Below are 16,203 nucleotides of genomic sequence, written 5' to 3' on the forward strand. Positions count from 1 at the left end.
TTTACAAGATTTTATCTTGATTTTGGGGGAAAATGGTTCAGTTTCCGACAGTTTATGGATCATTCTCGGGAACCTAACCCTTTTGTAACCCGGGGACTGCCTGTATTCATAATGCACCTCACATGCAGTACATCTCGAGGTGGCTTACAGCAGTCTAGCCAAGGGGGACTCACAGTTGCAACTGGCCCTGTGCAGCACAAGTTGGTAATAGGTAATGATGATGATGATAACACACATGAGGATGATGAAGCAAATGTGAAAAATTATGTTGATGATGACTCTTAATGCTCATTATACTAATGCTCTTGATGATGCTGATGAATCTGTGCATGTATGCGTGTGTGCGTGTGCGCATGTGTCCCAGCTGGGAGATGAGTTCATCTCGGATGACTGCAGGAGTCAGTGCGTGTGCGAGGCCGGCGGATTGGACTGCGACGCCTACTCCTGCCCTGCACTCCACACGTGTGGACTCTCGGACGATGGCAAAATTGGGTGCAACGCCCTGGAGGGTGAGGTCATCAACATCATCATTATCATCAACATCCTCTTTACCAACATTACAATCAATACAAACATCATCATCACAACCATTCTGCAAATGGGCAGGAGTCTGGCAGGAGGAAGAAAGTGTTGCTATGTGGCTTTTCACAATTAAGTATTTTTTTTGGCAGCCTAGGACCAGTTCTATCTTCTTCCTCTCCGTGTGTAACCGCCCTCCCCACTCTACCCATTCCACCTCCCCCAACCGTCTCCAGGACACTGCCAGGCGACCGGCGACCCCCACTATGTGACTTTCGACGGCGCCTATTTCGACTTCATGGGCACGTGCGCGTACACGCTGGCCGCTCCGTCCGCGGGCTACGCCGGCTCGTCGCGTGACGGCGCGTGGCGAGTGCTGGTGGAGAACGAAGCGCTGGGCTCTTTCGCCGCCGTGTCGTACACGCGCGCCGTCGAGGTCCAGCTTGGGAACCTCACCAGGGTCAGGCTCCTGCCTGGGGGCGCCGTGCAGGTGAGGGTTCGGCTTAGCAATTTGTTTTCATCAATAAAACACACACCAACAAACTCAACGAACCATGTCAAAACATTTCCGGACACGGATGTGCTTGCTTTGAATCGCAGATGCGTGGTAACTGAAGCATATTCAAAGCATAAAGGATTGATGTGATTGATGCCACCAAATCGTGGTGTGGATGTGGTTGGTGGCCAGGGGAATACACCAGGGAAAGCCACTCCTTCCATAGGCCTCCTTGAGGCCCTTATGCCATCCAATGATGCTAGATGTGGTAAGGAAAGAGTAATCAACAGGTTACCCATGGTCCCACTAGCCTGTGGTGGCTTGCTGTTCAGGCCAGCTTTTCAGAATGGTCTTCTAGAAGACAGTTTTCTACAGCAATTCATCACAACCCTGAGGACAGAAGACAACCACCAGCTGTTCAGAATAATTTTCATGACATTTTTAAGTTGCGAGTTCATAATAAACTATTTGAAGGTGATTCTCTTTAGTACGGTATTCCCTTGATTGTAAAACTCGATCATTTAAAAAATTACCCCCAAAGTTTGCAGAGAATATAGTAAATATAAAGCGATGATGCCGACGACGATCAATGACTGTCGGCCCCGGCAGCTGAACGGCGAGATGGTGAGCCTGCCGGCATTGCTGCCCGGCGCCACAGTGGTGCAGCTGGGGAACCTGGCAGTGCTGTCGGTGCCGGCGGCCGGCCTCACCGTCAGATACGATGGCGTCGCCTATGTGGACGTGGGGCTCAAGGCTGATTTTGTGGGCGCCGTCGAGGGGCTGTGCGGGAACTACGATGGGGACGCCAGCAACGACTTCACGGGGCCCGCCGGCGAGCGCCACAGAACGCCGTACACGTTTGGCAATGCATGGCAGAGCGAGACGTCCGCCAGTAAAGCAACGTGAGCAATAGCATGCACACATGCTCCAGTTTTCACTGGCACATCCGAACCAAGCCTATGTGTGGTCCTCATGGTACAAGTGGTTTTCCAAACTAAGATATGCTGGCCTCGCAGATATGTGTAGCTGGCTCTAAACTCTGGTCTCTTCTATTAAAGACAATACTCAAGCCACCAAGTTTAATGAGGTCGCTGTGCTGATCCCCCTCTCCCCGCCCCCCATAAAACCTGACGCATCTCTTTTCAATGACCACAGCTGCGGGCCGGACTACGGCCGCGTGGTGACGCCCAGCGACGCGGACGAGGCGCTGGCAGAGGTGCCGTGCGACTTCCTGCACGTCGCCCAGTCGCCCTTCGCCCCGTGCTTCGCGACGGTGCCACCCGGGCCGTACTTCGCCAACTGTGTGTTTGACCTGGCCGTGTCGGGCATGGATGCGGCGCTGCGCTGCTCGAATCTGCTGGCATACTTCGACACGTGCCTAACGCACGGAGTGGTGCTTGCGGAGTGGAGGGTGGCCGCAAACTGCCGTAAGCGAAATTTCCCTGTCTCACCACCATCATCACTCATTCTGCACCGCCCATATAAAAAAAAAACCATTCCCCTTCAATTGGGGAGTAACTCTTCTTCTTTTAGCCGCATACATCACAGCGAACCGTGTTCCTGCATCAAGACGTCACCTTCTCTGTGTTCAGAATAAATATTTTGCTGTGGAGTGGAGTAATTTGAGGTTCCAATGGATGAGGATGGACACAAGACTAAGCGAGAGAGCTTTGTATCTCATACACTTAACAGAAACCCGGCATGAACACAACAAATACAAGAACACCGCGAGACTACCATTAGCATGAAGCTCGATCTCTGCCGTGCAGCTCATCAACGCTCCGCTGCTCTAAGTCCCCAAAGCAGGGCGGTGACACAAACTTCCTCGGAGCTGGCAGCACCGTCCCTGTGACCAGGCCGTAGTTGCTATGTCAGCCTGACTAGCAGACGTGTGATGGGTCTGTGGGTGTCCCGACGATGAAGCAAGGAGTCCGAGAGGAGTTCAATATGGGAGGCCCTCTTTGCTGAGAGCGTTATCTGGTCTCGGATGACGCTCTCAGCAAAGTCACCACCTCAACCAACTCTCCCTTCAGCCTCTCATTGGCTTCTGCTCCACATAGCGTGGCTGTGACAATAGCATACCTGTCAACCCCTTATCAGTGCCTACCTTATTACAGACCAATTCAGACCTTATTGGTCACCCCATACCCTTATAAAATGTCAATGTTCAGCCTACAAAGTCCCATCACAAGGGAGGAACCCAAACAAAGACAAAAACAACTTTTTATGGACCTGAAAACTCATATTCCCTGTGCAAGAATACAGGGTAAACCGTTTGGGTTGACACGGTATGCGAAGGGGTATCCTGATGTCCCTTACTGATCGTTTACCAGAACAAAATATCATCGTGCAGTCTCCATTACACCCATCGATCCTCCTCTCCCCAAGTAATATTAAGCCTAATTACCTTCTCCAATTACACCCTGATAATATCTGATAACTTTTAGCGAGAATAAACATCTTAACACATTCGTATAACTTCGCCTCAGTAACAATATTCATTAAAAATAAGCATTTATTTTCGTGTAATATATTAATCCAGTCAACATTTGGTTGGTTTGTAGAAGCATATGGCACGTATTTATACCAATACAGTAAATATACAGGCCGATTATCTGGAGTGGTGTGCACTTTAATGATATCATTTTAAAACCATCTGCCCCCATTCCAATGTATTCTTCATAAAGTAACAGCATTCATAATATATGTATAGTATTCAAATACACTACTTACGCATGTCCTTCGACCCAAATACCAAGGATTCTTCCTCAAAATGGTGGCCCAAGTCTTTCTCAAATATGTTTTTACACGATTTTATTTAACTCACTGTTGTTGTATTCTCAAATATTCTAACTAAATGTTAACCCACTTCCCAATGTGGTATCGACTGCATACTTGGTATACTTATGTCATACTGATGACAATACTATATTCTATCATAAAAAATAAACATTATTTTTGATATGTTATGCTTTGGCTTGGGTTTAATTGTCCACCGTCATCTGACGTTGGCTGTAAATCACCACGGTCCCTTACGTTATGGCAAGCTTCGGGCCACTTCCTGGAGTTATTCCATTACTAGTAGGGTACATTTCATTAAAGCGTGTTTTTAAAAAAGTTTTTTTTTTAATACTACTTATTTTACTTTCAGTGACCGAATCTGGGCTATATCATTTGCACGCCATTCATGAGAGGTGTTTAATGGGCATTCCTCTATTTCACGCGCATATTTATATTATATAGTTACAATTTTGCATTTTAAACCATTTTCTGCCCCTGGTTTCTATGCATTCTTCATATATTACAGGAAACGTATTAAAATAAACTACATACACATGTCCTTAGGCCTAAATATCAAGGAGTCTTCCTCAATGGTGGCCCAAGCCTCTCAAAACAAATCTCTCATAACCAGTTACCCAATCTGGGCTGTGCTATTTCCGTGACATTCATGACGGGTGTTTAATTCACCTGTTACTCGCGCATATTGATTTAATATTCACGGTAAACTTTAGCATTTTAAACCATGTTCTATCCTCCGTTCCTATGATTTCTTTATATATTACAGGTACCATTAAACTAAACTACATACACATGTCCTTAGGCCCAAATATCAAGCATTATTCTTTGAGAAAAGACCTCGTCTTTCAAAATGGTGGCTCAAGTCTCTCTCAAAATGTATTTTTTCTTGCGACCAGTTATTCAATCTGGGCTGTACCATGTTCGTGCCATTCATGAGGGGTGTTTAATCGTTTAACCCATACCCAGGTTAAACACTCATATTGACATAATATATACAGTGAATCGTATAATGAATCTCATTTAGCTACACTACCATTAGGAAATTTCAGAATTGGCTCTGGTTTCAAGGGTACCTTCAGTCTCTCAATACTCTGCTTGCTTACTCACCATCAATCAATTTATTTGTTGTACCTTTTCTCATCAGGTCCATAAGGGGTTTAACAATCTTTGTAAAGTTGGGAATGCACTTCCTATTAAACCCCATTAATCCTCATAATTACCGCAGTTCCTCTTTGGTTATAGGTGATTTTTTATTTGAGGACTTGTTTTCACCTACTTCTTGCCCTAAACGGTCAATGACCTTTCTTCCCAATTTTGCATTTTGGTCCGTAAGGTGGTTCAACCATCCATAGTCAGCAGCTCCATTTATTATCTTCAGGTCTCTGTGCAGATAAGAACGTCATCAATGTAATTCTCAGCCTGCAGAATGGCTTTTTATAGCTTACGCATCATTCTTCTGAACACCAATAAGCGTGGTTGGCTACATACGGTACAAAAGAAGTTCAATATACACGCACTACTGGTGCATGTACCACCCACCCTGAATTGCATGGCCGTGAACTGATACAGCCGACGAGACTCACAATGGATAGACAGTCAGAGGAGGGAATGACCTGAGAGAGCGTACACCACGTGAGATGAAAATTAATCATTACAGGCTTAATCATGAGAAAATGCCAGAAAGTGCTTGTTTTGGACCACGCGAGGTGAGAGAGAATCGAGATTGCAGGCCACTCATCGTCCACAGATTCGTCAACTGCAGTAAACGTTCTGAACTCCGCGCCAGCACAACGGCGCTGGAGAAGCTCGCTTTAAGCATAACCGAGCTGCTGCCTGTGGTCGGGGTGGCCTCTGTGCTGCTCCCCATTGCCTGTGCGTGCATATCATCTCAGTCAACCCACGGCAACTGGGTCTGTTCCGAGACCACCTACTCAGCGGGCCTTCGACACTTCACGTTGCCCTCAAAGTGCAGCTAATGTGGTGGCACAAGGGGCCGTCCATAAATGACATCACGCACCTGGGGGGTGGGGGGGGGGTCAGACATTTGTGACGATGTGTGACGAGGGTGGGGGGGGGGGGTTTGAGAAATGTGACGTCACATCCAAATGCGCAACTTTAAATAAATATAGACAACACGTTCTACTTAATTAAATAGACTTTTTAAATAAATGTTTTCTCCTACAACATCAGAGTGCAGCGCCACGTTAAATACGCACTACGATGACAATAGTTTAAAGCGATTTGAAGCATGTTTTATTTTGGGTGGGGGGGGCAGAGCTTTGTGACGTCATATTTGAGGGGGGAGTCTGACTTTTTGTGACGCCGTGTGACGACGGGGGGGGGGTCAAGAATCGTCCAAAATCTCGTGACGTCATTTATGGACGGCCCCCAAGCGCTGCGGTGACATCACCGCCAATCAGTGGTGAACACCGGCAGTTGCAGTGATAAGCGTGCCTGACAGCTTGTAACCGCATGTCTACTGTGTACGTGTGTGTGCACAGCGCTGGTGTGCCCAGCTCAAAGCGAGTACCATGTGTGCGCCTCCACGTGCCCGCCCTCGTGCGGCCTGCCCGAAGCCTCGTGCCCACCGAGCCGCGGTTGCGCCGAGGGCTGCGTGTGCGACGCCGGTTTCTTCCTCCAGGGCGGCACGTGCGTGGCGGCGGCAGACTGCGGGTGCACGTACGACGGCGTTTATAGAGACGTGAGCTCAACACGAACACTGTCACACTTCGATAAACACTCACCCTATCACTACACCCTATCGCTACACCCTACCTCGCTGCGAGCACAACCCTGACAATGTAAGTACATATGTATGTTGCGATTTCAGGTGGCCGAGTCGTGGTATACCCACGACTGCTCGCGTCGCTTCACGTGCCGTTCCCAAGGGGTGGTCGTGGAGGAGGCGGGCGGGTGCCACGGGGGACAGGCGTGCTTCCTCAAGGAGGGTCACTTCGGCTGTCACCCAGGTATCCACCCCCCCCTTCACTCCTCTCTTCTGCCAGGGCCACTCACGCAGGGACGTCTTCACACACCTCATAACCGTTTTTTCAACTGCCACATCTGAGCCGAACCAACGCCGGGGCCCCTCATGGTATGAGTGTTTTTTCCACTGGCACAATCAAGCAATGCCAGGGCCAAGCTGAGCCAGCCTGCTTTTGCCTAGGAGGTGCCAAGTTGTTTTTTTCCACTGCAGATGTCACAAGCAACAAACGAGTCATGATGCATGTAGACGATGCAGCGATGCTGTTTCCTCACAGTATCACGACTAACTTCGTCCCCTCTTCCTCCTCTCCGCCCCCGTAGCGGAGGTGGAGCTATCGTGTGAGGGAGAGCGCATGTCTGCGCGCATCCCACGCATGCTGGTGCTGAACTACACAGCGAGTGACACGCGGCTTAATGACCCCACGCCGCCCGGCTGCTCCCTCGTCGATGACGGAGACTTCATCACCTTCGACATCGGCATCACTGACTGCGGCGCTGTCTGCCAGGTGATGGGGATGGCTCTATCAGCATGTCCATTGATTGATCTGTTGACTAGACAAATGACAAATAGATCGCTCGACCGATAAATGGATTCACGAATGGACCGACAATTAGACTGATAATTGAAATAGATTAACCGACCGTTAAATTGGCTAACCGACGAACAGATCGACCAATGGCAAGGTTGACCAACTAAATAATCTATGAAATGATCGGTCAATGGATAGACCAACGAACGAATAGATTGACGGGCCAGTCACATAGAGTGACTGATAAACGAATAGATCAACAAATGAAATAGATACATTTGAGTGATAAAATCAGCTCCTGCGTGGGTCCTAGGTGGATTGTTCGGAGAACTGTGAGATATTGTCGACAACCATGATGATGTGTCTCTATCTCTCTCGCTCCGTCACCCTTTTTTTCTCCCCTTTGCCCCACGATCGCGCAGGAAACGAACTCGTCAATTATCTTCTCCCAGTCGGTGACACTGAAGGAAGACGAGAGGGGCCAAGTGATCACACGCAACTTCAATGACATTGTGGTTCTCATCACGTAAGTGTGTCTATGCACTTGCCCCATCAGGCTGTGTAGGCTACATGGATGATCTACGTCTTGTGGGATGCTGCAGTGTAGTGGTTATCGCACTCCGCTACGAACCCGGCAACACTTTGTTCGATTCCCGCTCACGGTCGATACCGGTGACAATTATCTGAACCAGTCCTCGGCCTCCCCTAGCTTGACTCGGCCTAAAATGAGTACCTGGTGCATTGTGTAAATATCAACACTGGGGAGATAAAGGCGGTCGGGGGTGGTGCTGGCAAACTACACCCCTCGTGTCGTGGCGGCCTTCATAGTTGCTGCTCGTGAACAACACTTGCCCTAACAGTCTGTTAAGGCTACACCGGGGACCTTTGTCCTTGCGTGGCTGTGGGTGTGAACAAAATATTACAGGGCGTTTGGGGGTGAGGTATGGTGAGCCATGAGTCCAAGGCTATTGTGAGCTTGCCTTCCCATCAACATGAGGTGAGGAATGGTGGCCGTGGTGGCTTACGCCCCCATTGAAGATGAACATCCATGGAGGGATGCAGGCGAGGATGATGAATCAGATGCGTTGTATGACCTCCTGTCCCAGATGTTTGCCAAAGTGGCCCTTTAAAGGTAGCGTGTCATGTGCAGCAGTGGCATGATCTGGTGAAAGGTACAAAACATTGTCGAGGTGTGGTGGCATCAATGGCTTTGGCCATGATAAACACCGTGATTTTGATTGTATAGTGAGAATTGAACTCATACTCAGTTAACAGTGACATCGATTATCGGATTTTCAGGTCAATGTTTTCGCCTCCCATAGGACCCCATGGTTTCGACTTACGTTACAAATTGAGACTGAGCCATGCCCTCAGCCAATCAACGACGCCCATTTGTGAGCGTTTAGACCTCGACTCGCTTTGTTTACATTTCCGTTATCTGTTTTAGCAGATTAAACTTTGCAGACTCAGTGATTTTTTAAAATATTATTTTTTAACTTACAAGTGAATTAGATCAACAGTTATTTTGGTTAATAGTCGTTTCCGTGGAATGGATTAAAGATGTTATCCGAGGGAATACTGTCGATGAAAAAAATTACAATGTGGAAACAATCCCCCGTTCCCTGCCTCCCTCTCTCTCCCTGTACCCCCGGACTCACAGCTGTGTGTACGACAAGCGGAAAAATCTGGCCGTCAGCTTCACTCCGGACACGAGCAGCATCTTCATCACGGAGAAGGGACTAGGAGACTTCGTCTTCACCATCGACCTCTTCACCACGGATGCCTTCGCGCTCGCCTACAGGCAGGGATCTTCACTGCAATCAGGGGGGATGGGGGGGGGGGCCACTGTGGTTATGAGATGTTAACTACCTCGCCTGGTATGGAGGAGGTCGTGGGTTCGAGCCGGACACTGACGATGCCTGCTGCTGTATATTTGGAGTCTGCGTCTCTCTCTCATAATCATCACGATGGCTAGGAGATGTTAACTACCGCGCCCCGTATACAGGAGGTCGTGGGTTCGATCTCGACCCTGACAATGCCTGCTGCTGCTGCTGTATATTTGGAGTCTGCGTGTCTCTCTCCCTATGGTCGTGTGGATTTTATCTCCGGGTCCTCTGGTTTTTCCCTTTACATTTAGAATCAACATGTGTTTAAAGTATTTGACTGCTGCTATAAATGTCCATGTAATGATAAGCAACTTGGTTGAGCTATCATTTGTGGCCAGGTCGCTTCTGAAAAAGAGCTGTATAGCTCTGAGGAGCCTTTCCTGGTAAATTAAAAAAGTCTAGAATGCCTTTCCGCTGATTGACCCGAGGTGAGGTGACACCTGACTAGTAGTAGCCACAGCCATAACGAGAGAGGTGGTCTGGATGTGGGTCACCAATCCAGATGGGTTGAGCTAAGCTGTCCTATTTCTTAGTCATGCTACTACTAGGGGGAGCCCTTCTACAGGGTATTTTTGCCTACTCTTGCACGCTGGCCAGACACATTTAATAGAGGTGGGAGTACCCACACTTTATCCTAACAAATGCGACTACTGATCGACGGACTGTGCTGTACACGCTATTACTGCTGTGTGGACAGAGATTGGGGGAAGGGTGGCAACCTTCGCGCGAACCCACTCTGTTGTCAAGCGAGGAATTACGACGAATGCCGTCGATGCGGCGACCGAAATCCGACCATCGATCTCCCTCTCGGGTCTCCAGAGCAACAACAACACGATGCCATGCCAACGGCCCCTCTTCAAGGCCAAACAATGACAGCGCAGCCAGATAGGTTCTATCTGGGGCGAGGATCCTCCAACTGAACGTTAAGGGACTCCTACCAGGCGAAGTTGCGAGTACTTCGTGATCATAATGATGATCCATAATATTGATGTCCTGACGCACGAGGGAGACATCACAGCGACTACAAACTACTCCGCTGCTCCTGACAGTTATCTGGCTTGACCACCTGAATGTGAAATTGTAGTCGTTGTCTCTGCATCTACATCAGCAACCGTATGAAAGACATAAAGAAAAAAAAGCAGCGATTGGGGGAATTAAATAAACTTGCACCATTATTTCCACTTCCACACCAAAATAGGTCGCCCCAGGCCAGCAACCTCTGGACTACCAGTCCAGCGCGCTTAACCATGACACCACAAACAAACCCAGTCTGAAGCGAGTCTCACCCCACCCCCCCCCCCCACCGTGTGTACAGGAGGAACGACTTCCCGGTGCACTACAAGAAGAGCCAGGAGGTTTACCTGCAGCTCGCCGTCAAGTCCACCGTGAGCATCGCCCTCTTCACCGAGAACTGCTATGCGACGCCCAGTGGCGACCCCCACGACTCCATCCGATACGACCTCCTCAAGGATGGGTGAGTGGAAGATTAGTGTTGAGGTAGCGGAAGAGTCCGCGAGGTTATACAAACATTAACCCCATCCCTTCGCCATTAATATTAACCCCCCCCCCCACTCTGGTCTTCGCACCTGATCGGGTCACAAGTGAAGACATCACATTTATCCCCTCTATTTAAGACTGGATTAGAAGGAGGCTTTCTCGACAACTCTGGCTGTCTGCCTGATGATGCTCGTTGTAATTGCTGGTGAAAAGTCGTGGTAATCGAATTGTAAATGTTGTGTGCTGTACTAGTAACGAATTGCCATGTTTTGTTTGCGTGACAAACCATACTAATTGGCTGTGTCGGATGCTGGCGGGTTTAACAACACATTTATATTTAAGCGACCTAACCCAAAAACCTCTATTATGAGTGATACTGATGGTGATGCTGCTGCTGATGATGCTTATTATGGGGAAGATGATCATGGTGATACTAATGGTGATGCTACTGATGGTGATGCTGATGATGGTGATGCTGATGATACTGATGCTGTTGCTGCTGCTGCTGATGGTGACAATGCTGACACTGCTGATTTCTGTCCCCCGGGCAGCTGCCCCACCGACCCCACGTGGAGGAGCTACAGCAGCTTCCTGAAGAAGAATCAGTTCAGCTTCACGGCGTTCAACTTCATCGGCAACTTCCACCAGGTCCGCCCGCCCAGACACGGCCATTAAGATCTACCTGAGACAGGAGGTCATACGCACAGACCCCTGGCTCGAACTTAGTCACTCAGAGGTTTCTGGCTCAGCGCTTCAGACACGGCCATTACGTTCCACCTGAGAGAGCAAAGAGAGACAATGCACCACTGGAAAAGTAACACGGAAGAAAGTTGTTCAATCAGTTATGTACACAATTTAAAAGTGCACAAAGAAACACGGAGAGGTGCTGGCGGGGGGTGCACACAGAGAGGTAGGAAGAGGAACAACGTGGATTCGACAACAAAGCACAAGTTCCAGAAACATCATCCAAACAGCCAAGACAGGTAAAGTGGGTGTGTATCATTCCGTGGGCATACCCAGAATTCCCACACCGCTCTGCCACGCAGCTTAAGAAAAGTAGTTCGCCGTTGACCGCTCAGCACTGCATTATAACGGTGCGCGTTCTGCATTGTAATAACAGTGAGCATTCCTCGTTGTAATAGCGGTGCGCACTCCACGTTGCGATGACGGTGCGCACTCCGCGTTGCGATGACGGCGCGCGTTTCCGCGTTGTAATAACGGTCAGCGTTCCTCGTTGTAATAGTGGTGCGCACTCCGCGTTGCACAAAAATAGCCCCCCAAATAGAAGAGCCGCGTTGTGGTGAAAACGTGCGTCGTGTGAACACCACGCGTGTCAAGCGGAGTGCTTGCCTTTACTGGGTCGCGGCCTCACGCAGGCTTTGTCCGTTTGTCTCGTGTTTCCCCCCCTCCCCCATCCCTGGCTGGTAGGTGTTTGTCCACTGCGACGTGATCGTGTGCAAGGTGGGAGAGCCCAACACGCGGTGCCAGCAAGGCTGCCTGCCCGCTGGGGGGGGCTCGGCGAGGCGCAGGAGGAGCGCGGAGGAGGGTGTGGTGCAGTCGGAGGTTCACACCATCTCACGAGGGCCGCTGGTCTATGGGGAATCGGCGGAGCGACCAACCGGAGGTACCCTCCACCCCAAGACAAAGATCCCCCCCCCCCCAATATAGTTTCCCGTTCTGATGACGTAATGTCATCAAAACGAAACCAGGAGAAAAGCTTATTATTTGGTTCTTTCGGTTAAGTCACGTCTAAAGATAAAATAATAAATTAAATAATAGAATACGACGTTTCGATTGCAACACAAGCAATCATCATCAGGTATAATGAAATAGCGACATAATATCTAACCAGAAAACTATAGACAGACATATTAGCAGACAGATATCACAAGATACATACATCGCGAGAGCAACACAGGTGACAGAGAGGGGTGATCGTCTCTGTGGGGTGGCCTTAAATAGACAGAGGGGGGCGGAGGCAGAGAGAGGGAGGGGGGTTAGAAAAAATTAGCATATCAATGAGTGGTCCAAAAGAAAACGTGGTGCTGCGAGTACGATGGCACAGCAAGCAAGCCTGAAAATCAGGAGAAAGACACACTCAAATTAAATAACCTAGTAAAATATCGAAATGTAATGTAATACAACACAGAGGGTCGGTCAACACACAATTAACGCATAGCCTGGTTGATTACGTATTTCAAAGATTTCTAAGTTAGAATTTAAGTGTGAACATTCTAAAGAGGACACAGGCAGAGAAAACAAGTCGCCAGAGAGAGAGAAAAAAGATAATTAAGATTCAGGAGAAAAGCTTCAATAAAATTACTTTATCGGTACCGAGGCTCCCACAAGGCCGTGTGGGGAGGGGCGTGTGGCACAGTTTTGGTGCTGACTATTGTAGAGTGCGGTGATTGTGTCGCTACGGTTTTGTGCGGTGAGTACAGTACAGCGTCTTTAAAAACAATGGCGCTGCTACGACTACGCCTCTCTCTAAAAAAAATTAACGCTGAGCCGCTCGCGCGTTCCGAGATTCAATGGTAAACAGGACCCACCCTGCACCTTGCAGACGTCTGGGAACGGGATAGGCTTAACAGACTGTTGGGGCAAGTGCTGTTAGTGAGCACCTATGAAGGCCGGCACGGTGGCACATGAGGGAGTGGGTGGCCAACACCACGCCCGGCCGCCTTTGTCTCCCCATTGTCGACCTCGGGAAGGCCCATGACCAGTTTAGATAATCGTCACTGACGCTGGTGGCCGTGAGCGGGAATCGAACTCGGGTCAACGGGTGCGTAGCGCCAGCACACTAACTGCCATATAACCCCCCCCCCCCGACAGATACGCAACAACATATGTGTTTATGTTAGACTTCTTTCGTACCGTACGTAGCCAACCGTGCTAATTGGAGGTGCGGGGAAGGACAACAAACTAAATACAGCAACAAGCAGTTCGAAATTCATGAGTTTTCAATCTAGATTTAAAACTGCATAGCTCCAGTGGCTTGATGATGAGGTGGTGATGGTGATGTGGTGATGGTGATGTGGTGACGGTGATGATGAGGTTGGTAACAGTATGTAATATGTTGAACTTATTTCGCACCATACATAGCCAACCGTGATTATCGGAGGTATGGAGAAAGGGCAACAAACTAATCACAACAACAACAGGCAGTTCTGAAAGAAATTAGTTTTCAACGAAGATTTATAACGCGAGTTAGAAGGCATTACAATTGACATCTGTCATGAGGTGGCATTCATATTGGCTGAAGATTCGTGCAGTCACATCACAAAGAGACGATGTCGTGATGCCGTGCTTCCTTCTTTTCTCCACCTCTGCCCCCCTCCTCCGGTCTCTCCCCCCCACCTCGCCCCCCAACCCCACAGTGAACCTGAGCCAGCTGCTCACCCCACTGGCCGTGGTGTTTGCGGCTCTCTTCGTGGGCGGCTCCCTGATCCACCACCGCAGGCGGCGACGGCACGGCGGCGGGTACAGCCGCCTGCTGCCCGAAGTCTCCGATTGACCCGGCGGAAGGGAGCGGTGGTGCCAGTAGCGGTGTAACGAGCAGCGTGGGGGGCAGGCAGGGGGGTGCCTTGGCCGCCACACTGGTGGCCAAAGCCACTGTGATGAGTGTCAAAGAACAAAACCGCATGTAATGATCGCAAGAGGAGCCACGATATACAATAGCCTAGGTGCCACCGTCACGTGAGACAAGTCAAATGAACGTTGTTGGCGGCACACCGGTTGGTTGCGTGGCATATAAAAAAAAATGTACGTCGCGTTTTTCGCAATTTTTGTTTATTTTCGCAGGATACGCAACCGCCGGTCACAACATCTTGTGGGGTGATTGTGCATAAAAATCACTTCTTGTGATGTCGAAGGGTGCGGAAGACGATCATCGGTTTAAACTTAGTTTTCAGACTGTTTTATGAGGACCGGTGTGGTGTTATGCCGCAGCGGTGTGTACTGCCAATACGTCCGAATATTGGGTGGCCCCCACCCTGACCGATTGCCGCATTACCCCCTGAGCTGATGGTGTCGTTACTATGCCACCTGAGCAAAGGAGACGCGGGGAGAGAGGAAAGAAGGGACAGATAGATGGGTAGGACGCTGGAGACACGTGGTGCATGCATGCTGGGGTCGATTTATAAGGTGCTGCTGCATCCTACTGCGCATAACCCACGGTTGGCCATGTCGTCGATTGTGCTGAATATCATTACGTGGTTTTTGTGGCTGCATATGGGATTTGGTCCTCATGTATAATTATTGTACAGCGTTATGGGCTGCCATTAGCATGAATGACGCTACATAAAATAAAATGATTATCATTAGGTTACAACTTTTTTTTATTTGTCGACGAAAAAAAATGTAATGTTTGAATGATCATGAACACAGGAAATTAGTTTTTTGCTAAATGCCTTACATCTATAATTGTTCAAAGTTATTTGATTCACAGTACGGTTTATTTTGCTCTTATGTGACTGATAGTACAATGCATGTCTCGGCCTCGCTGTGCGCTGAGTTGCACCGCTATCTGAGTAAATAACCTCGCATTCAATAAACCTTCAGAGCCAGGGTGAACATCCGACTCCAAACGTATTTAATGAATTGAACGAGGTAAAACTGATGGATAAACACAGCACAAATACAGCATCTGTTAATACTTTGTAATATCAATACAATGAATGAACACTACAGCATCATAATAGTCTTAGATCACATGACACGCAACAATAGATCCTGGATGGACCAGGCACATACATTAGTACTGAATAGCTATACAAGAGAATAAGCTACTGTGTTAAGTAAGGGCACATCGTGTAATCAACATGCTGCAGCCTAAATGTACAGCACTACACATAACACTGAATTGTGGATGAGATATTTCGTCATCCTTGCTCTCAAGATCGCAATAAGGTTACATGGGTACAAGTCTGACTCGACTTATTAAATTACAAGTAACATTTACAATAAGGCAAGTGGCAGGCTTCGTTGTTAACTAGGCCTCATTTATCATAATGTAACAGCATTATAAAGGCATTTACAAAATTATAACGGTCATTCTAACATAACAGCATTCCCAATATTATAAGAACATAAACGGACTTGCAGACAATGCTTCTTAAAGTCCCACAATGAACAGTTACAGCTGTCTTCACGGAGACGCTATTTGTGCCACCATTTTGAACTCTGTGTAATGGCTGGCCCCTGCCTCGTGGCTGAGAGGCTGTCAAATCGTAACTTCCTGGTCACGTGACCAAACTCAGCATCAAAAACAGGAAATTCCTATGTACACACACCCCCACTTCTGCCGTGGAGCAAAACACCTGCCGTGAGGCAGAACAATGCACGTTGCAAGCTTTTGGGGTTGTAAATTTACATTGAATATACAACCGGTGGTAGGCGTCTGTTGAGTGAACTTCTGCGCTTGGAAGACCATTGATGAGTAATGCCTATTAATACTGGAAGTTGCAGCAAAGCACAAACAAAACGAAAAAAT

General features: G+C 48.5%; 1 protein-coding gene across 1 annotated transcript in view; it reads left to right on the top strand.

Annotated features, from left to right (window-relative positions):
• LOC144733870 (IgGFc-binding protein-like) overlaps positions 1-15,284 on the top strand; it is a 57,877-nt gene extending 42,593 nt beyond the window's left edge. Inside the window, exons 23-35 of the mRNA XM_078615877.1 lie at positions 365-509; positions 756-1,009; positions 1,625-1,917; positions 2,171-2,442; positions 6,316-6,515; positions 6,645-6,783; positions 7,121-7,305; positions 7,752-7,855; positions 8,990-9,130; positions 10,531-10,689; positions 11,264-11,360; positions 12,141-12,336; positions 14,090-15,284. Of these exons, the coding sequence (XP_078472003.1) occupies positions 365-509; positions 756-1,009; positions 1,625-1,917; positions 2,171-2,442; positions 6,316-6,515; positions 6,645-6,783; positions 7,121-7,305; positions 7,752-7,855; positions 8,990-9,130; positions 10,531-10,689; positions 11,264-11,360; positions 12,141-12,336; positions 14,090-14,226 (2,322 nt within the window). The 3' untranslated portion in view covers positions 14,227-15,284. The remainder of the gene's footprint in view (positions 1-364; positions 510-755; positions 1,010-1,624; positions 1,918-2,170; positions 2,443-6,315; positions 6,516-6,644; positions 6,784-7,120; positions 7,306-7,751; positions 7,856-8,989; positions 9,131-10,530; positions 10,690-11,263; positions 11,361-12,140; positions 12,337-14,089) is intronic.
• The last annotated feature ends 919 nt before the right edge of the window (positions 15,285-16,203 follow it).

Source organism: Lampetra planeri, chromosome 48 (assembly GCF_965212315.1).
Source record: "Lampetra planeri chromosome 48, kcLamPlan1.2.h2, whole genome shotgun sequence".
In the NCBI taxonomy this organism is placed as follows: domain Eukaryota; kingdom Metazoa; phylum Chordata; class Hyperoartia; order Petromyzontiformes; family Petromyzontidae; genus Lampetra; species Lampetra planeri.